Source organism: Notechis scutatus, chromosome 1 (assembly GCF_049901735.1).
Source record: "Notechis scutatus isolate UNSWTSFEM ecotype Mainland chromosome 1, rNotScu1.2, whole genome shotgun sequence".
Lineage (NCBI taxonomy): Eukaryota > Metazoa > Chordata > Lepidosauria > Squamata > Elapidae > Notechis > Notechis scutatus.
Window position 1 is genome coordinate 228609611 of NC_142009.1, and position 22263 is coordinate 228631873.

Sequence of the window (22263 nt, forward strand, 5' to 3'; positions counted from 1 at the left end):
TTATCACTTTGCATGACAAAACATTTTGGGAAATTCCAAAGCTCGCATGTTGGTTTCTAACTTTGGGGCGCTAATGTGGAATCAGAATGGTTCTCTGTGTTGTATTCCTGACAGGTCAATGGGTATCATAAGTAGACAAGACCTTATGAACCTGGGACATATTCTGCATTGTAACCAGTATTGCAGAAGGACTGACAACGCCCTCCATTACTGTCTTCCCCACCAAGACTATTTCATATATGCATAATAATGTATGTCAGTTTTTCTTCTGCCTCACAGAATAGATAGGAAAGGAAGGAAAACATTCAAACCATATTCTTTTCAATAAAAACTCTGAGGTACACGTTCATTGAGGTTTTATTTAATTCTCCAGTTAAACACTCCATCTTCAGAAGTTAGGTGAGTTGCCCATCTTCAGAAGTTAGGTGAGAGATTGTAGCTCAGTAGCAGAACATAACGTTTTGCATACAAGAGGTCCCAGTTGGAGTCCCCAACATCTCCAGCTAGCACTGAAAGGAGTCACAGCTGTAATCTTTGATGGTTGCCACCACTCAATTTGGACAATACTGTCCTAGATGGATCCACATTCTGAATCAGTATCAGTCAATTCCCTGGGATCTACCCCAGCTGTTCTGCTTCCATCACAATGAAAATTATATAGGAAAATTGAAAATGAAGCCCATGGATATTAATCAAAAGAGTAAAAACACTCTTGGGCTTCCGGTTTGGCAAGGCTTCGGCGGCGGCAGGAATTCGCGACACACCCAAGGTCATTTGATATATTTAAAAGAATCAAGAAGTTGGGGTTTTGGGGGGAGAGGGAGGGTTGAGCTATATCACTTCTGGTTGTAGTTGCTTGCATTTAAAACCTACTATATGCCTACAAAGCTAACATGACAGGGAAAATGTTTTGCTGAAATGTGTTTTTCTAAATTTGGAAAGGCAGTGTTTACTCTCAAGGGTATATTTAAAATTTAAACTTTCTATTTTTACCCTAAAATGGAACAGTCCAGGACAAACTTATCTCTTCATTCTTTTACATGTATGTGTCACAGTGATGAGTAGTAACATGCCCAGCCATGTTTTACTAACTGATAAGAATGTTTTGTTTTATCTTGTATAAAGAAAACTGGCAACTACATTATAAATATTTTAAATCTATAATTCTATCCCCGCAATTCAGATTCAGAATAAACTGTAGAATCTAAAAGAAACTATATATTGAATAATAATAGGATAGTATGAACACAATTGAATATCTTAATTACTTTTTTAATTCAGAAAGAATATTTTAATGTTTAAATCAACTTTTCAGTTTGAAGCACTTCTTGTAAATTTAATTGCAACAAAAATTTTACAGTAAAAAAGATTTTTGATTTTTTTTTAAAAAAAATCATTGTCTATATAAATGTACAACTTCTTGTCCAGTTTTATATTGCCCCTTAGTTATTAATAATAAAAGATGCACCTTTAAAAGCTTTATATAAAAATTCTTAATCAGCAGATCAATTCAGTGAAATCATTAAGAGACTCAAAGCATTTTTCTGCATGACTTAAAACTTTATTCAGTCTTTTTGTGACTTAAAAGGACAGAATAAAGTGAATAAAGTATAAAGTATAGGCAAGTTGAATAATGACCCAATCCCTACAAAGAAAACATTTTTATCGATGCAAGCATGATACTGTTTCCCAACCTCTGTTAAAATGGTGTATTAAGCAGCAGGAATTTTACATTTTATTGTGGGAGAAAAAAGAGAGGGGAGGGAGAGGAAGATGAAAATAAAGCTAGATTTTGCTGATGAACCATTTATGTATTTTTTTTTAAAGAATAGTTTTGAATTGAGGGCCTTTACTTGACAGGACAAGCATGGAGCAAAGAACCAAGTACGATTGCTGTCTGTTTGAAGAAGCTGTCTTCATGCATAGGAAGAAATAGGCCTTCAGGCTGAAGTTTTCTGTCCATGGTGCCAGTTCTCCATTGCAGTGAACATTTAATCTCTAAATTTTAGGGGGCGCAATCATTTCTTCCCATAGAACAAGGAAAATGAAAGAATTAGAAGTTGCCAAATGAACCATGCCTCAAAGTGGCATGATAAGAAAAAGTAAGAAAATCTGGGGTGTAGGATTGAAGCATTTCTTAAACAGGACCTGTTCTACAGAGCTGGCTTGAAACACCAAAGCATGAGGATAGACAGACCAGATATGCAACAAGCTCCCAAGTGCATTCCCTTCAAAACGAACCCCACCCCCCCCCCACCCACCCCCGATTTCATGCAACTTATGCATAGTTCTACTGTTTCACTTAACATTACAAAAAGCTATGGCAAGTTTTCAAAAACAGGTCTGCAAATAGCCAGCACAAGCCTCTACAAGTCCATTTAAAAGTCCATGTAATTTTCATTAGAAGAACCACCAGCTGTGTATGCAGCATTGTGTTTCAGAACATAATGAAATGCTTTCCCCCCCTCTTCCTAGCATGATTCCTATATAACATAGACATTGTTGCAGTGGATAACCAAGCAGAATACAGAAGGAAGGGATGAACATTGTGTCAGTTAAAACAGACTTACCAATTTAAAACATTAAGAAAAGAAACAGAATCAGATGGTAGAATGATGCAAGGGAAAGGAATTAACAGGAGAGAGGGAGGGGAGAGACTCGTTGTATGCAAAGTTTATCATGGCTGCTTGACATTATTCCATTTTTACCCATGAAGCAAAGTCTCTTGGCTGTCAGGACAGTGTTTCTCCTGCCCTGCTTCCATGTTCTTCCCTAGATGGTTCTGGCTATGGCCAGATGAATAGCTGGCTGACTTGTCTCCTGCAGCTCCAGGCAAGTGCCCCGACGTGCAGCAGAGGACAGCCGTGCAAGCTTGTCGGAAGCGGGGATCAAAGAAGGCATAGAGAAAAGGGTTGAGGCAGCTGTTGACATAGGCCAAGCAGCTGCAGTACGGGTGGAGGTTGCTCAGAAAGGCATGGAAGCTGCAGGACAAGGGCATCACCTCCCAGTCCATTAGCATGTAGATGGTTTTCACCAAGTGGAAGGGGAGCCAGCAGATCGCAAAAGTGGTCACAAGGACAATGATAATGGTGAGCAGGCGCTTCCGTTTCCTCAACCCTTCACTGCGCTCCTTTCGGAAGTGACCTGCAATCGTACGGGCAATGAAGAAGTAGCAAATCAGCATGATGGCAAAGGGGATTACAAATCCCATCAGGGTAGAGGACAAGCCAAGCCCTGCTTCCCAGGCTGCCTCAGTCTTGTTGGTTGCCACGCTTGAATAATCCATGAAACATGTCACTTTGTCACTCTCAGTGAATACTCCAGTCCTCCGGAAAATCATGGCTGGCAAGGCCAAGAGAGCCGCCATAGTCCAGAGCACAATGGTCATTAGAAGTCCACTAGCTTTTGACCTCAGCTTGGCATTGGCTACAGGGCGAACGATAGCCAAGTAGCGGTCAAAGCTGAGCCCTGTGAGGCAGAAGACACTGGCATACATATTGACAAAGACCAGGTAGCTGCTGAGTTTGCAGGCAAAAGAGCCAAAAGACCAATGGTAGTCCAAGACCACATAAGTGGCCCATAGCGGCAAAGTGACCACAAAAGTCAGGTCAGCTATTGCCAGGTTTGCAATGAATGTGTCTGCTGAGCGTCGCTTTTCTTGCCCTCCTCGGAAAATGGTCCATAGCACCAAACCATTGCCAGTGGTGCCCAGAAAGAAAACAAGCAAATAGATGGAAGGAATTAGGATTTTGGAAGAACTCCAGTCATCGTAGTCACATTCGTAGCTGCTTGAGTTATTGTCAGTATCGTTGCCAAATTCCATTTCTGCTGGAAGAAAAGAAGAATGTGCTCTGAAGAAGTAGTTCCTTTCCCCCCCCCTTTTTTTTTGCTCTTTATGTCCAGATCACTCAGCAGGATAAATCTTGGAAAAGTTCTTGCGTAGAAGGAAGACCAAAAAAAAAATAAAAAAAATGAGTTGCCCGGTCTCTCAGCTCATTTGTGTCTTGCTGTTACCTCCTTCTTTTCAAAGCTTTAGACAGATCTGGCCAGTGCCTCCCTCAATCTGGGTCATCTCTCTCACACACCCACTCGTTCCTACTGTAGTAGGAGCTTCCTTTTGACTGGTCTTAAAAATCTTTGCATCCCAGCCCCCTTCCCCCAGTCCCCCCCCCCCTTTGCTTTCACTCAACATCCTTATGTGAATTGGATGAATTGACCCCTGTGGAGCTGGGCAGCTCCATCTGCCATTTGGATCCTCCCTCTTCACAAACACTCTCTACATGTGCTCTCCCCCTAAGCTTCTCAGAGTAAGGAAAGGAATGTGGCTTAAGACAACCAGAGACGCTGCTGGGTGGGTGGCATGGAGTGATAATCCAAATAGCAGGGTTCCCAGATGCCCTGCTAACCTCATCCCCCTTTTGCCTAAAGACTCAAGTTTCCCAATGATGAGGTTTTTCTCAGTTTCAGCAGCAAAGTGATCTAAGTGCTTTCCCCCCCCTTTTCTTGCAAAACCAACCCTCACTGACTTTAGGACATTCTGTGATCACCTTATGATAGTGCATTAAGAAAAGTCTGTCAATGCAAAGAAATGGCGGGTTCATCCATATACGTAAATAAAGCTTTTACTAAGGAAGTTGAACATGATTCTGCTTGGCTCCCTGAAAAGGCTTTGAAAACTAAGGGGGTGGGGACAGATCTGGGAAGAATGCGGCCAAGGTGTTGGACTCCCAGCAAACATCTCAGAGAGAAGCCTGTGAGAAACGGATAATCTAGTCATGCTTTGGTCTGCAGAGATCATTGGTGGTGAATTGTTGAAACTTTTAGACACATGGGGTATTTCTAGAAGATCCGAACATTTGGAAAAATATTTTGGGAACTTGCCAAACTGTAGACTAAACTCAAGAGTTCCTGAGTTTTAAATATTTGATCAATAATTTATAACAATAATGATATAGTGTATGTATATGAAAATACAGGTATCCCTTGACTTAGGATCAAAATTGAGCCCAGAATTTATGTTACTAAGCGAGAAATTTGTTAAGTGAGTTTTGTCCCATTTTATGACTTCTCTTTTCATGTTTGTTAGGCAAATCACTGCAATTGTTAGATTAGTAACATGGCTGTTAAGTGAATCTGGCTTCCCCATTGACTCTGTTTGTAATAAGATCGCAAAAGGTAGTCACATGACCCCAGGATACTGCAACCGTCATAAATATGAACCAGTTGTCAAGCATCCACATGGCCATGGGGATACTGCAATGGTTATAAGTGTGAAAAATGGTCATAAGTCACTTTTTCAGTACCGTTGTAACTTTGAATGGTCACTAAGTGAATTGTTGCAAGTCGAGGACTGCCTTAGATATTTACCTAAAAGGAGCAAACCTGAATTGAAGTCTTCTATCAACTTTAAAAAATAACAAAAAAAGAGATTATTAAGAATTCATTGTAACCGGGGGTGGGATTCAACCGGTGTTACTGCTGGTTCGGTGACATTTTGTATTGCGCGCGCGTGTAAATAACCTTAAGTTGTGCTGCCCAGACAGCTGAAAAGCACTTTGCGTGAATGCGCAGCATTTGAAAAGCCTCTTTTTTACTGCTTTTTCAACCTCAGCTGTGCCGCGCAAAGCAGCTGAGGTTGAAAAAGCAGGAAATAAAGGACAGGTAAGAGCCCAGGCGGGCAGGTGGGCCAAACAGCAGCAGACACAGAACTGGTTGTGTCTGCTGCTCTTCAGAGCTACCGGTTCTATATAGCCGGGCAGAACTGGTAGCATTCCACCTCTGATTGTAACTGATCTAAACCTCTGCCATAGCATCTAAAATGCTCCAATTCCAGTTTATTCCCAGTCCCAAAAGAAATGACTTTGTGCAGTTCCCACAGAAAACACAGCCTTTATTTGAAGGACATAATATCAAGAGTAAAGCAGTTTACAACTTAAATAAGAAAAGCTTTTCAGCTGTACAATAAGCAGTAATCCACCCCAATATAATGGAGGTTAAGAAAATGGCCAGGTATACGGAAATTTTAGATAACCAAGGGAATCCAAAGAGTAGACAGAAATTGGAAGAACAGGGAATAACATTGAATTGGTGGACCTATATGCAAATACAAACAAGATACAAAAAAGACAGTGAGGAATTTGGAATAGACAATGAATTACAAAAACTAGATAAAATCTTGATTGGCCCAGATGAGAAATTATTATCAAAGTTTATAAACATTTATTAGAATTTGATAGAGTAGAAGAAATTGTGAAAGGAACAATGATTGCATGGGGTAGGAACATTGATCTAGAAGAATGGGAAAAGATTTGGAATGTGAATTATAAAATAACAAAATTGGTGGCATACAAGGAAAATCAACACAAAATGTTATATTGTTGGCATATGGCACCCTTAAGATTGACTAAGATCTATCCAAATTTAAAACTGAATTGTTGGAAGTGTAGACAACAAGGTACCTTCTTTCATTCTTGGTGGACATGCCCCGAAGCGAAAAAATATTGGAAAGTGATTCAAATGTGGTTAAAAGAGTTAACTAAAAACAAAATTGATTTTGTCCTGGAATTATTCCTTTTAGGAATAATTTAAAAAAACTATAACAGAAAGATAAAATATCTTATATTACACGTATTAACAGCAGCAAGAATTTCCTATGCCCAGTACTGGAAGAAAAACTCAACACCACCTGAAAGCTTAATAATAATAAAAAATTTAAAATGTGTGGAAATGGACAAATTAACTATGGAACTAAAAGGGAAAGCAGACATGAAATACAATGCAATATGGGAAACATGGTATATTTGGATTGACACTATAAGAATAGAAATGTATATAATGTATATAATAGATACGAGGGTATGAAAGTATTGTGTATTGTAAGTTTAGATAGGATACATAAATGTATATATAATGTCACAGCACTGTTTAATAAGTATTGGTGTTATGTATAAATAGAAAAAAACCTCAATAAAGCATTTAAAAAAGAAAGAAAGAACAATTTGAAACCAGGCAAACTCCGCTATTCTAGTCTCTACTGGACAGACCCAGAGCATATTTGCTATCTGTCTGTAGACGATATCACCAGCTCCTTTGAAGTACCTGTAGCGATGGAACTACAAGCCACCTATCTTGCCTTTTGATGGGTTTTATCTGCCTTCCCAGGAATATCTGGCTTGCTGGATTAGAGAATGGCTTCGTGATGACCATAACACCACTCTTACAAGCCATTTAGGGCTTTGGTGTTCAATCTTCCCTTTGTGCTTTACTGATCAGCCTGATATTTTCCGTCAGCTGTCCTGGTCATCATCCATGTGTCTGTGTTTATAACATAAGGAGTTCTGTGTTGCACTATCATCAGAAAAACAAAGCAACTAGCAAGTAATTCAGGCCTGTCCCAACTCTTTGAAATGTTAGAATTTTCCCTTGGTTGAAAGTAGGAAAAACAAAATATTCCAGAACAACTTCAAAATCCCTGTGACCTGCATCCTTCAGAGGCTCCAAAAATGACATTTATAACTCCCTCATTTAGTATATGCAACCTCCCTGTAAGGTAGGTTAGGCTAAGATTAAATAACAAGCACAAAGTCACCCAGTGAATGAAGGGGGATTTGAACCCAGAGCTCTCAAATCCAGGTAACCACACTTCTCACTGGGATTAGGTTAGAAATTAAAGCAAGTATGTCTGGTTTAAACAAGGACTTAATTTGCTCAAATTATACAAATATCTATTGTTAGGTAGTAAGTAGCTGTTTAAATTCTTGGAGAACATATTGATCAATCAAAATCCTCAGTGGGACCAACCAAAATGTCAAGATAATCAGCAAGCTTTTTAATTTTCCAACAGTCCTTGTCAAAATAAATAGAATGCAAAATGCCGGTCAGGAGAAAAAAGCTGGAAGAGTGTAAGAAGCCATAAAAACCTACTTTGGTCACCATCTTCAGATGGAGTCCAGGAAAAGGTGACAAGCATACTGAGTTATGCTTTCCTGCCAGATGCTATGTTGGTTTCAGGTTACCAGCAGTGATGCTTGAACAAAGACACATAGTAGGTGATTTGATCACCCGTGTTTGAAAAAAATAAAATCTAAAACTTATCTAGGTCTGTCTCAAATCTTAAATGAAACATACAAGGTCGGTTTAGACTATTGTACTAGGCCTGGGTTTCTTAACCATAGTTTGTTGAACCAGTCAGCTTGGCTGGCTTGTGCAGGCATTGCACTAACCATAAGCCATGTTACAAACGGTGATTGGATATGTCCAACCGTCTAAACCAGGGCTGTCAAACTTGCAGCCCACGTGCTGGCCACACCCATGCCTAATTTAGCGAAGGAGGGGGAAGTCCTGATATGTCACATGATGCCACCGTGACGACATGAGTTTTGACACCCCTGCTCTAAGCTAAACCCAAACAGCCTACATTGGGTTTAGAACAATGTGTGAACCCAGTTAAGCAACAGCATTTTTTTATTCAATCTCATTGAAAAGAAGCTTGAAAAAGCATGGGCTGGTGCCAGAGGTGGTATTCAGCAGGTTCTGACCAGTTCTGGAGAACCGTTAGTGGAAATTTTTAGTAGTTCGGAGAACCGGCAAATACCACCTCTGACTGGCCCCGCCCCCATCTATTCTCTGCCTCCCAAGTCCCAGCTGATCGGCTGGGTCTTCTTTTGTTGCCCTGCACAGGAGAACGGAGCTGGAAAGCAGGTTAGTGGGATGGGGAGGGAATGGGATTTTGCAATATCCTTCCCCTGCCATGCCTACCAGGCCATGCCCACAGAACCAGTAGTAAAAAATTTGAATCCCACTACTGGCTGGTAGATTAATGAAGTATAGAGAGATTATATGCTTGTGTATGAGGTTCAAAGCACATCTTCCAAATATTTTTTTCAAGTGTGTGCTTAGCTGTACTGTCAAATTTTTGACGGATGATCTCAAATAACTATAATTTAATATTTTGGCGCTGCTTTAGAATATTGAGAATATTCCATGCTTTACTTCATTAGTCCTTAACAACTCTATAATGTAGATCAGTGAGCAGAATATTGAATACATAAGTAGTTCTTTAGAAAGCAACCTAGTTGTCAAGAATAGGACATCAGAGGCAATGACAAATCCTCAGATTTTAGTATGCTCTGATAGTCCCACCCAAAGTATTTGGTATATCGCCCCAGTAGAGACAGCTGAATAAATGGAATCCAGCTTTTGTTTTCCCTTCCAAAGAAAAACTCCCCCATATAATTCAATTTGTAATATAGCCCCCAACAGGTGAAAATGAGATCATATCTTTATTGATCTACAAAGGGTTACTCAGTTGGTATATTCAACTACTAGGTAACTTCTGATATGTTGCTAGTTTCAGAATAGCAAAGTAGAACATTTTCCTTGATTGAGCAAACAATAGTTCATCTTCATCTCATCTTTCTGTTATCCCTACCAAATAAGGGGATAAGGAAGGAAGGAAGGAAGGAAGGAAGGAAGGAAGGAAGGAAGGAAGGAAGGAAGGAAGGAAGGAAGGAAGGAAGGAAGGAAGGCACACCCCAGCATAGAGGATTTGCCTACCAATAAGTAGAATCTCTGTTACATCTAAAGATTTAACTTGATTATTTTAACAAAGGAATTTCTTATAAAAACCTTCTCCATCTGCAAGGCATCATGGTTATTGTGTAGTTACTTTTTTACACAAGGATTGTTAAATTCTGTCATTGTAGACTTTGGGAACAGCTAAAACACTTTCTTTCCTAATTTTCCTGGAGGTAGGCTGAAGTTCTTGGTACATCCTAGACCTAGACAGACTAGAATATGTGGCCCTGACTAGGTCAGCCTATTATATTTATTTCTGGGCAATCCTTGGAAAAAAAGGAGGTCCACCCCATAAAATCCATATTCTCTATTAGCAGCACCCACCAATTGTTGTTCAGCTATAGACTTCAAACAAACAAAAAATGGTCATATGGCCCAAGGTTAGAGTTTATACTATGGGGAAAAAAGCCTGAAAATAGTCTATGTTCATATGATTAAGCATATAAACCAGAAAGCTTGATTAATAAGCATGCATAACACCATTTTAAGACCCGTGTGTGACTTTTAAACTACCTTAAGCCTAGTGGCTTTGTGAACCAAAGGTTGAATATGACTCAAGAATAAGCATGAGATATTATTTCTCAGTCAACCTTGGTGAGCATGAGCCCTAGTTCTAATTTATAAACTGCGAGAAACCAAGGCCAAAATATTAAAATGTGTGCAATAATGGTGAGGTCTTGCATAAAAATTGCATCAAGATTGCATAAAGTACAATTCCTATGAGATGAAAAAGATACAGAGGGATGACACCTGAAAGCTCCATCAAGCCTTAATAGATTTGTTTTAGCAAGAATTGGTACCCCAGCTGCCATTTTTGTTGCTGGAATTCCTTCAATATTGGAAAGTTGTATCAATCCTTTAAAACTCATAAATGAGAACAGCTGTTCATTATTTTTCATACAGGCTATTTGTGTTTTTTTAAGATTAAAAAGGTATAGAAAAGGCAAGGAAGTGAAGCATTGATTTGAGTCAAGTAGTTCAATGGGATAAACTACCTGATACCCTTATTGAAGATAAGCAGAGTGCTGTAAATCAAGAAGAGCTCTGGAGATTATTTTGTTGTTATTAGTTTTTTAGGCCAGAGTCATACTTCATGGAGCAGCATAAAGAAGGAAAAGGTTTCTATATGAAAAGATTTGCTATTCAGCTGAAAGTTAGTCAACGTTTTTTCCTTCGGCCCATCACCTTTCTATTTCTGTCACTTTAAACTCTGTGCTGCAAATGTGTGATGTTAGGGGAAAAAAACTGACAAGAAATGGGGGTGGGGAGAGGAAATAGGATGGAGACAGGAAGGCAAGTCAGGAAAAGAAGAAATGGGTCCCGAGCCCAGGACATAGCAAGCAAAATATTTATAGTCTGTCTCACTGTAACAATAAGGGGATATGAATAGCAGAGAATCCCACTCTGGATGAGGAGTGGCTTTAGATAGTTTAAAAAGTTTTTTAAATGCCTGGGTCTTCCTCTAAGATCTCAGTAAATTGCGATAGAGTTAAGACATTTATTTCATGACAAACAAGCCATAATCCAGCCATATTATTGTTTGCAGAAAGGAAAACTACTATCTCTTCGCCATTTTATATTACAGTGGTCATAATATAAACCCTTGCTGTTGCCATGCTGGTGGAGATAACAGGAATTTAATTAAGTGTACATTATCCTCTGAATATTTTATGTCGGCAACCATGGGACTCAAGATGGGCTTGATTCTGTCTCTTCACTGTCCCAGACGAACAGCTTAATTCAGGGGTGGGATTCAAAAATTTTAACAACCGGTTCTGTGGGTGTGGCTTAGGCGGAGGGCATGGCTTGGTGGTCATGTGACTGGGTGGACATGGCTTGGTGATCATGTTATTGGCTGGGCGTGGCCAACTCAATATCACTCACATCGAGGCACGCATCTCCTCGCCTGGCCTCTCATGACTGTGGGGATGCTGCAACAGTCATAAGTGTAAAAAATGGTCATAAGTCACTTTTTTCAGTGCCATTGTAACTTTGAATGGTCACTCCACACAAGCATTGTATCAGCAAAGGAAGGGGAAAAAAAACTCCAGAGACGTTCCTGAGACAGGAAGTCTAGTCCAGCCAAGAATGTAATAAGGGTTAACGGAGAGGCAGTTTCTGTAAGCAACACCAGAATGTTTCCTTCCTGCCTTCCTTACAGGATTAGGCCAGTAATTTCTTCTAACAACCAGTTCTCTGAACTGCTTAGAATGTTAACAACCAGTTCTAGTGAATAGGTGCGAACTGGTAGAATCCCACCCCTGCCTTAATGATAAGTAGTCCTTGACTTACAACCAACAAATTGAGACCAGAACTTATGTTGCTAAGTGAGACATTTGTCAAGTGAGTTTTGCCCCATTTTACGACCTTACCACATTTCTTAAGTGAATCACTGCAGTTGTTAAATTAGTAACATGGTTAAGTGAATCTGGCTTTCCCCATTGACTTGGCTTGTCCAAAGCTCTCAAAAGATGATCACATGACTCTGGGACACTGTCAAGCATCCAAATGTAAATCACATGATCATGGGGATGCTGCAACGGTCATAAGTGTGAAACATGGTCATAAGTCCCTTTTTTCCAGTGCCATTGTAACTGAACGGTCACTAAATGAAGTGGTGTAAGTCGAGGACTTACCTGTATTAATAACACAAATTATAAAAAGAAACTTAATTGTGTCCTAAATGTACAGCCTTTAGCAGATTCACATTTTAAAGAATGTATTATAACACTATGGATATGTTTTGGGTGTGGAATTTTAATAGGGATATAGAATAATAATGTAACAAGTAACGTAATATATAATTGATAGCATGTCAACTTCATGTTAACCTATTTTACTGGGAGTACCCAGCCAGTCAGTGGTGGGATTCAAATTTTTTTACTACCGGTTCTGTGGGCGTGGCTTGGTGGGCGTGGCAGGGGAAGGATACTGTAAAATCTCCAGTCAGAGGTGGTATTTGTTGGTTCTCCGAACTACTCAAAATTTCCACTACCAGTTCTCCAGAACTAGTCAGAACCTGCTGAATACCACCTCTTCAGCCAGTACAGTATGCAGAACCATGTCAAACTAAGTAACTATAGGATCACAGGTACTGGCTTTTTCCATATGGATGGCATCAACTTAAAGATAACAGATGAATGGTAATGCAAATTCAGTTCAGTATCTACCTTTGGTGAAGGCAGAACAATTAGATGCTTTGCATTGCATATCACGGGTGAAAAATAGATGAAACTTTTGAAATGGACAACAGGGCACCTGACCTGACCTCACTTTCTTTTTGAGCAGCCTCTAAATAATGGCTTTCCCACCCACCCAGCTTTTAATATTGTGTGGCATATACAAAGACCAGCAGTTTTTATGTCAACAGCAAACCTGCATGTAATAATCCTTAATGGTTTATGACAGTGATGCAGCTATAATTCTTCACAACTATTACAGAATGAAGGAACACGCTATTTGTGTGACATGGAAATGGATTGCTGGTTAAATTTAATTAAATTGACCATACTTTGACAAGCAGATCAAAAATATATTTTAATAGTTGGTGAAGTTTTGCACACAGTGCATACAGGCAGCTTCTTCAGTGAAATTCTGTTAGCCACTTTAGTACGTGAGAATTATTCCAAAATTCATTGACAATTAATATATGAGTACTGTCCAAAACCTGCACCAGATTTTGGAAAAAGCTCAATAATCATTACCCCCCCAAAAAAATGAGCTTGAAAACTTTTTCAAAATGCCTTCATATTCTTTTATAGTCTAGCACAGGGGTGTCCAACCTTGGCAACTTTAAGACTTGTGGACTTCAACTCCCAGCATTCCTCAGCCAGCTTTGCTGGCTGAGGAATTCTGGGAGTTGAAGTCCACAAGTCTTAAAGTTGCCAAGGTTGGACACCCCTGGTCTAGCACAATATATGTGGTGTGTAAACCATACTGGTGGAGTTTCTGGAGCTTTTTGGTTTACTGATTATAGCATTCTCAGTATAAATTGAATATTGTATGTAAGGTTATGTGAATGTGTGCATTAAAGGTATTATTTCATAAAAAGCTGCTTTAATACTAATTTGCATGTAAAAGTTATGTAGAAAAGATGCCCCGGAATACACTAGTTTATTTTCCACTGATGAGAACAGAAATCCATTGACCCCAATGCTTAGCAATATCATATGGTCCATATGGTCATAACTGTCATACATCTGTAATGTACATCTGTGATGTCATTTCTCCTATTTCATTTGGAAATCCCTGCAGAGCATGAATCCTGCAGGAAATTCTGTGGAGCCAAGGCACAAGACTGAAGGCAAAAATCATTAACTAGAACACCCTAGTCCATGGATCATTTTCAAAAAATGCCCCCTGGAAGGAAGAAAATGATACTGGTAGGACTTCAATACCATTCAAAAAGGTAGTGTAACAATTATAAATCTTGAAGATTTATTAAGTTACAAGTTGAAGTGTTCAAATGGAGAAAACAATATTCTTTAGATAGGGAAAATTGAGACTTTGTGGGTAAATATAGCTGTTAACTATAATATTGGTTATAGTGATGGATAGAAACATAAGCTCAGATCATTATTGCAAATTTAAGTTTGGCATACTTGCTTTAGATTGAAAAATGAAGGTGTAGATTCTGAAATTACCCCACAAAATCTCATAGGTTGAATAAGGGATTACCATTCCCATCTTCCCAGACCAGTCTTTTTTGGTTGGCATTTCAATTTATCATCTGAAGCTACAGGTTCCCTGCTAATGTGTTATTAACGCTTCAACTTAATTGTTTAAAAAGAATCTGTTATTTTAGTGTCTGGAACAAGATGTTAAGAGAATCACGTTAGCAGGTATTTTCTATTTAAACCCAGAAATTTGGGCTGTTGCTCTAGCCTTCTTTCTTTTCTAGAAACCTCCTTTTGCTCTCACCACTAATTTGTTTGCATTCCCTAATTTCCCTTATTTGCTATTAGTTTAGCAAGTGCAGTAGTGGCCTCTGCTGGCTGAAATAACAGTTGCAGGCAAAAACCCGCCACTCAGAAATAGCATACCAAAGTAAGCAATAAGATGGATGCTGCACTGTGGAACTCCACCCCGTCTTCGATTACAGTTAAGGGCAAAATAGAAACATCTCAGCTATATTTCTTTTTCCTAAGTTGAACATATGAAAAATGCTGACATACAGGAACCAATAGTTCAGTATTCTTCATGGCAGTCAACAAGCTGGTTGATTCCAAGTCAAGACTGTACAGAAGTATCATTTTAAAAACTATACATAAGAACTCTATTTGCATCCTTGTATAAGATAGGTAGGATCAACAGAGCCCTTATTTCCAATAGTACTAAGTATTCCCAGTTTAGGAGCTCGTATTGAGAGGAAAAAAACAAAATTTCAGCCACTTAGCATGTATATACTAAGGATGTGGTTTCTTGTGTAATGTATCAAGTCCCTGATTATATCATGACTATGGAATTACATTCCTGGATAAAAATCACAGGAAAGTCAGTGTCAAAAGACCATGTATACTAATGCACATTTTAAAAAATGTGTCTATCACATGTACTTACCAGCAATTACAGCCACAGGAGTTGTCCCTCACACCATGTTCTTGAATCAACCACACATTGTTTATTTGTGCATCTCTCCATGTAGCCATCTACAGTGTTGGTTGGTTATTTAATCAAGCACCTGTTCATTAAGTACTTTATTGAATAAATATTATGACTAAATGATCAGGTGCTTAATCAAAATAAAACTCAACAAAGCTCTTCTTCGTAAAGTGGAATCCACAAGGCCTAGCTCTTTTGCCAGCCTTAACCCAGAGAATGATTACTCAGATAATGGAATTTGCAAAAAGAAAACAACTTACAATGTGACATACCCCAGGTCATAAAGTCAGCCACACCTCCTTCCAGTGTGCTCAAATCTAACTAACAGAGTTCCTTCGATGTTAGGCTTTTTCATTTACTAAACTTTCTAGATTTCTCTAAACCCCTGGTTAAATGTCTCCCAGCGAAAGTGAAATATCTTTCGGCTATCCAAGATTCTTGGAGAATGAGTCTGCTTGGCCATGAAGTGCCCCCCCCTTCAGTGCATCTACAGCCACCAGGCTTCCAGCCAGTACTCAAATTATTCCTCCAATTTTTATTTGTGGCAAACTAGAACATGCCAAGATCTTGTGGCAAACAGAGATCTCACAGCTTTATTCGAGGTGCTTTTCACCCTATCAAGTTTTATTTTCCTTCCCTAGATGTATGAATGGTTTTTAAGTCATAGATGTGCGTAAATGAGGATGTTGACTGAGATAGTGTACAGCTATTACTGTGGTGGCAGGGGGAGATTGTACTTTTGGGTCGACATGTGCATATATGGGAGAAGAGAGGGACTGGGTGTGTGGGTGTGTACGCAGGCTGACATCAGCACGTGCCAGGTGTAGGTGTCCTCCAGCTTCAAGAAGTGTCATTTCCCAAGAACAGTAAACAAGTATGCAACTTGATTGAGAAGGTAACAGTTCTTGTTATGTACTTCTACATCCTTCAAATACCTGCAAGAGGTATGTCAATCTCCTCCCAGATCAAATATTCACTATAGTGAAAGCTCTTTCCAGTAAATCAAAAGACATTTCTCCTGAACTCCCAACAACCAAAACAGCCTGGCGCTCTCTCTGTCTCTGTCCGTCTCTGTCTCTGTCTGTTCGGGTATTTTCCCACGTCATTATAGTTGTGCTTTTAAAGTTGTAGCAACGTTTCGGCAGAATCTCATCTGCCATCATCAGGCTTCTGTATTGTGTTCATCTGATGATGGCAGATGAGATTCTGCCAACGTTGCTACAACTTTAAAAGCACAACTATAATGACGTGGAAAATACCCGAACAAAGCTGAATACCATACATGTAAGTACCCGCGAAAGAAAACAAATATATGTGTGTGTGTGTATGTGTGTGTGTATCTTTGAATATTCGGGTTTTCTCCCGCATAAAATTGGAAGTATCTAGGTGACGTTTCGATGAAGTATCATTCATCATCTTCAGGCTTGTGTCTTCGGCTTTGTGCTTCTCGGAGTAATGTGAGCTTGCAGCTGCTTCTTCCTTTTAACTGCTAGTCGGGGTGTGACTTGATTGGGTGGGGGCTTGGCTGTGTTCTGATTAGGTGGGGGTATGTTCTCATTGGGTGGGGGTTTGGCTGTGTTCTGATTGGTTGGGGGTTTGGCTGTGTTCTGATTGGCTGGGGGTGTGTTTCTGTTCAGGTGGGGGCTTGGTTGTGCTCAGGTTAGTCTTAGTTGCTGGGGGATTTGAGCTGGTGAGCTGTGATCCTGTTGTTTGGCTTTGCGTTCGTGGTTGTGCCACATCTGCATGGTGGGCGTCCGTTCGCTTCATGTATGGGTTTGAGGGGTTTGAAGCGGGTAGTGATGCAGCTGCAGTACGACTTCTGGTCCATGGTCGTGTCTCATCTTCTGTGTGGGTGTGAGTCTGCTTTCTACGTGGAAGTGTGGTGGTAGCATCTTGTGTGGCCCTCGTGGGTGTGGGTCTGGTGTCATTCTACATGTTAGGTACTTGTTTGTTAATGAGGGCGGGTTTCCAAATGGCTGGTAGGCGGGAGGTATCATCTTGTTTATTCATGCTGTGTGGGCGTTTTTCTATCTCTATGGCTTCTCTGATTATTCTGTTGTTGAAGTGTTCGGTTTTGGCGATAGTTCTGGTATTTTTAAAGTCAATCTCGTGTCCTGTGGCTTTGAGGTGTTGAACCAGGGAAGAGGTCGATTCTTCTTTTTTGATTGAGTTCTTGTGTTCTTCAATGTGTGCACTTATTCTTCTGTTAGTTTGTCCGATGTATGTGGTGGAGCAGGCGGTGCAAGGGATTTTGTATACTCCTTGGTTTTCTAACTCGATTTTGTCTTTAGGGTTTCTTAGGATGGTGGATATTTTTCTGTTTGTGCAAAATGCTGTTTTAATGTTGTGTTTTTCTAGGATCTTGCTGATTTTGTCTGTAGTGCCTTTTATATATGGGAGGAGGGCTTTGCCATTCTTGGATTTTGGTTGGGGTTTCTTTTTGGATTAGGTGGGTAATCTTCTTTCTTTGGAATCCATTGGCTGTTAGTACGTTAGTGAGAGTGTGTAGTTCGGTTTTTAGGTGTTGTTCGTCGGCTAAGCATTTTGTTCTGGAGATGAGTGTCTCAGCTACGGAATTGATCTGTGCTGGGTGGTGGTGTGAGAGTGCGTGTAGATAGCGGTTTGTATGTGTTTTCTTCTGGTAGATGGTGTGTCCTAGGGAGCCATTGGATTTTTTGTATATTAAGACATCTAGGAAAGGAAGTTGATTGTTAGCTTCTGTTTCCATGGTGAATTGTATTTTGGGGTGTAATTCTGTAGCTGAGACAATTCAATTCCATAGCCGAGACACTCATCTCCAGAACAAAATGCTATAGCCTTGTCGGCTGCCCAGCTCTAGACTTTGTTGCCAAGTAACAATGTTGGCTCTGGAGACAGATCAGAAGATTACATTTTAGCAAATACGACAGCAGGGCCTTCATAGCCATAAAACCTTTATTTGTTTCAAGTGACTGAAGAGGAAACAATCCTTTCCTCTTTGTCTGAAATGCAATATATGGCAGCAGAGAGAGCGAAAGCCTCACTTTCTTGTCTTGCCTCCCTATCTTAGTGTGAAAGAAAAGGGGCTAGTGCCAAGTATTTTGATTACAAAAAAAAAAAAAAAAAAGATTTCATAAAATTATATGGAACATGAGAAGGGGGAAAGGAAGAAATGGGAAATATAATGGCAAAAGAGAATTGACCGCCATATGCATGAGTGAGTGAATGTGATACAAAGTGCATAAATGTGCTTCATTCTCCCTCTTCCCACAAATCCCTTCCCTCCCCCAAATCCCTCCAAGATGTTAGATGGGAACTCCATCTCTAACCCATAAAATGCTGACCGGAACATCTGCTGTTAAGGTCCCAGAAGTAGGGCAGCACATCTGCAACAACAACAAAAAATGACAAGAATTACAAAATTGGCAAGGCGTCTGCTGAAGCACTCCATCTCGCCTACACACTTATGACAAGTCATTGACTCCAGCTCATGGGCAAATGTTTAGTCTCCCATGTAAACATTCTACAGAGGAATTATTGAGTCTGTCATCTGCACATCTATAACTGTCTGGTTTGGTTCCGTAACCCAACAAGACAGACACAGACTTCAGAGAGGAATGAGGACTGCAGAAAAAAACAATTACTACCCACCTGCCTTCAATCGAGGACCTGTATACTGCACGAGTCAAAAAGAGGGCTGTGAAAATATTTGCAAACCCTCACATCCCGGACATAAACTGTTTCAACTCCTACCCTCAAAATGACGCTATAGAGCACTGCTCACAAGAACAACTAGACACAGGACAATTTTTCCCCAAACGCCATCACTCTGCTAAACAAATAATTCCCTCAACACTGTCCAATTATTTACAAAGTCTGCATTACTATTACTATTAATCTTCTCATCACTCCTTATCGCCCATCCCCTCCCACTTGTTACTGCATGACTGTAAATTTGTTACTTGTATCCTTACAATTTATATTGACTGTTTTCTAGTATGATTTGATTGCTTATTGTACTCTATCACTATTACTAAGCATGTACCTGATGATTCTTGACTCTTGACGAATGTATCTTTTCTTTTAAGTACACTGAGAGCATTTGCACCAAGACAAATTCCTTGTGTGTCCAATCACACTTGGCCAATAAAGAATTCTATTCTATTTTATTCTAAACCAACACATTCCCTGGAACAACTTAATTGTAGCAAGGTGACTTTCTTAAACTCTTTTCAGTTGTGCATTGTGTCAGATCCCATGCAGTACATTTGGGTCAAGGGCTGCTATGGAAAAAGACTCTGCAACAAAATCATTTAAATCAAGGGCTGGTGACTTTTTCAGACTCTGCTACCCAAACACCACTTCGAAATATTTTAGAGCAAGACCACTCAGCTCTAACCAAAATTACTAGCATCTTGTGAGCTCTTGGCATTCTTCATTCAAGATTCAGTGGGAATTAGGTAATATTTAATTCCCATTATTGCTACTATTACTACTAGTACTATTAAATGGGTGCTTTGGCAGGAACTGACTTAACTGGACAAACCACTATAATGAAAATTCAATTAAAAGTCAGTCAATCAAAGAATGGCAAGTAAAATACAGGATGATTTATCAGGCCACTCTGCACTGGGGGACATTATTCATGCAATTCCATGGTGGTGAATGATAATGTAATAACTGCATAAACCGCAGAATGCTGATTCTTGCAGAACTCTTTCCAAGCACGTCTCCTTAGGGTCACATCATATGATGAGCTCCAGGATCATTTTTACCCAGGCTATTCACAAAGAAAAATTACAAAGATGTAATTTTTGCAAATGTCACCATAGCTCAATTCTGCCAAGATATGGGTACCAATATCTGGCTGCCGGTAAAAGAAAAGCGGAGGCTATTCCATTGTGCCTGACTGCAGAGATTTCAACAAGCAAGAGCAAAAGTATAATGAAACCTTAAATTAATATACCTATTTAGGATGCAGGAGTGCCATTCTAGGCACAGCTGCAATGCATATCTAAAATAATTTACTGGTGCAGTCTTCTCTCCTTCAAGCAATTCTAAGGAAAAAATATGTCCTCTAGTAATGCTGGGCTCCCATCAGAACAAAACGTTTAAATATATGAGACGCCCAAACTGACAGCATTTTTATTAAAAGCCAAACGAGAATATAGACAGTGCAAAGTTTTGCCTAGAAAGTTATCTCCTGATCTTCAAAGAAATGGGATGAGTCCAGTGGCAGCAAAGAAACTAAATCAATTCACATTGCTATGTTACTGTATGTCAGAGGATGCAAATATTCCCCTAGCATCAATTAATTAAAAAAGTAAACTGCAATCTCAACTATGGAATGCTAATGAAAACTGTTTGACGCTGCAAATATATCTCAAGTCAGAATGTGATGAAGCACATGGAAGAGATAATTTAGAATTTATGGATGACGACAATTCAGAAATCTAACAGATACTCTTTCTGATTCTTCCAAACATGTCGGCTAGAAGGAATGTTGGAGTTTAAGTGCCTGATCTTCCTTAGGGACAACAATTCCAAGTCTTAGAGCAGCCATAAGCATTTTGCTGTGGGAACTCTGGCCCAGCTGCCAAATTCCACAAACGTTATTTGCAGCTGCAGAACCAAAAGGCCCAAGTGTGTGGTACGGAGCACATTTAATATGATTCCACTGCAAAACTACAGGATCAAATGCCTTCTTGGGAAGACAGATTCAAATCTCCTCCCGAGATACTTGCCTGAAGGCTGGTTGGATTTCAACTTTTCTTCTTTTTCAGCTTCAGAACCTGCAACCAGTTGGGTGAGGACGTTTCTGATCTGAAAATCAGAAAATGGTTAAAAAATAAGAATGGAAAAAAATAAGGGCCACGATGTGAATGTAATGTTGAATTGTATTATAAAAATGTAGAACCCATCAAAGAATGAAGAAGTTGATTTATAGTTCATGAGTAGCAGCTAAGAAGGTTCTTTTATTTTGGTGGAAAGATTCTATGCCATTCTGGATAGAAGATGCAACCTGATTAATTTGTTTATAAACATTGTCATACAGTATACACCTTCTCTTCACTTGCGTGTGATTCTCCAGAGACTAACTGGACGACTCCCTGCAGTTTTCTTGGCAAGGTTTTTCAGAAATCTGAAAAATCTTGCCAAGACAGATTGTCATTGCCTCTATCTTGGGCTGAGAGGAAGTGACTGGCCCAAGGTCTCACAGCTGGCTTTATGCCTAAGGTGGGACTAGAAGTCACCGTCTCCCAGTGTCTAGTGGTCTTAATCACTACACCAAACCGGCTCTCACATTTGCTTTAGTTATATGTTATGTTTAATTATAATTTTTGATATATTCCAGTTTATTTCATTTTTCTCTCTCCACTGTTCTTCGTTTTTTTATTCTTTTTACTTGATTATTATACTTTTCTGTTATTGATGGAAAATAAAAAAATTAATTAAAAAAATTAACTTAATAGTGTGGCTGTGGTATACAATTTGAAAAACGATCTTATGGTTTGGAAGCAAGCTTGAGCATATGTAGATTTTTCTTTTTACTCAACAGAAACGTACAAATGGACTCTTCACTCCACTCTACCTTACCTCTCTTCTCTTCAGAAAATAGTTTTCATATATTCATATATTCAAATATTGCAAGAAGCACCTCTAGAAAGAACATTCAGTGTGTCAACTATGCAGACATTCCAGTGCAGGCTGAACAAAAATATGGTAACATTTATATGTATTTCTTTCCACCTTCATTTAATAAAGCATACTGAAGGGACTTATAGTAAAGCCCAGTATAATAATACAAACCATAAACATAAATCAATGAAATAAATCAAAGCAACAACTTAATGAAAAACTTGATTTGTGAATGCTCTCTGAAGCAATCTACTTTCTGAAAAGCAGACAATGAAGAAACCAAACATGTTCTTTGAGGGCTCCTCTGCACATTTATTTTTTGTGCCTTCAATTAGTGTTGACTCCTGGCAACTGCCTGTGCAAATCCTTGAAGTTTTCTTGGCAAGGGTTTTCGGAAGTGGTTTGCCATTGTCTCCTTCCTATAGCTGAAGAGAATGACCGACCAAGGCCACACAGCTGGCTATGTGC

General features: G+C 39.5%; 2 protein-coding genes across 3 annotated transcripts in view; both read right to left on the reverse strand.

Moving 5' to 3' along the window:
• Positions 1 to 339: 339 nt before the first annotated feature.
• On the reverse strand, positions 340 to 4132 carry APLNR (apelin receptor). The gene has a single exon (XM_026683784.2). The coding sequence runs from the start codon at positions 3821 to 3823 to the stop codon at positions 2705 to 2707; it is 1119 nt and encodes a 372-aa protein (XP_026539569.1). The 5' UTR covers positions 3824 to 4132; the 3' UTR covers positions 340 to 2704.
• Positions 4133 to 18093: 13961 nt separating this feature from the next.
• Positions 18094 to 22263, reverse strand: part of CNOT12 (CCR4-NOT transcription complex subunit 12) — a 33499-nt gene continuing 29329 nt past the window's right edge. For both annotated transcript variants that reach the window (XM_026683749.2, XM_026683746.2), the window contains exons 11-12: positions 20901 to 20979; positions 18094 to 18542 (exon numbers count right to left, since the gene is read on the reverse strand). In XM_026683749.2, the coding sequence (XP_026539534.2) occupies positions 20919 to 20979 (61 nt within the window). In that variant the 3' untranslated portion in view covers positions 18094 to 18542; positions 20901 to 20918. The remainder of the gene's footprint in view (positions 18543 to 20900; positions 20980 to 22263) is intronic.

Excerpts from the sequence above, each read along its gene's own strand:
- APLNR (XM_026683784.2), bottom strand. The coding sequence starts at position 3,823 with ATGGAATTTGGCAACGATACTGACAATAACTCAAGCAGCTACGAATGT.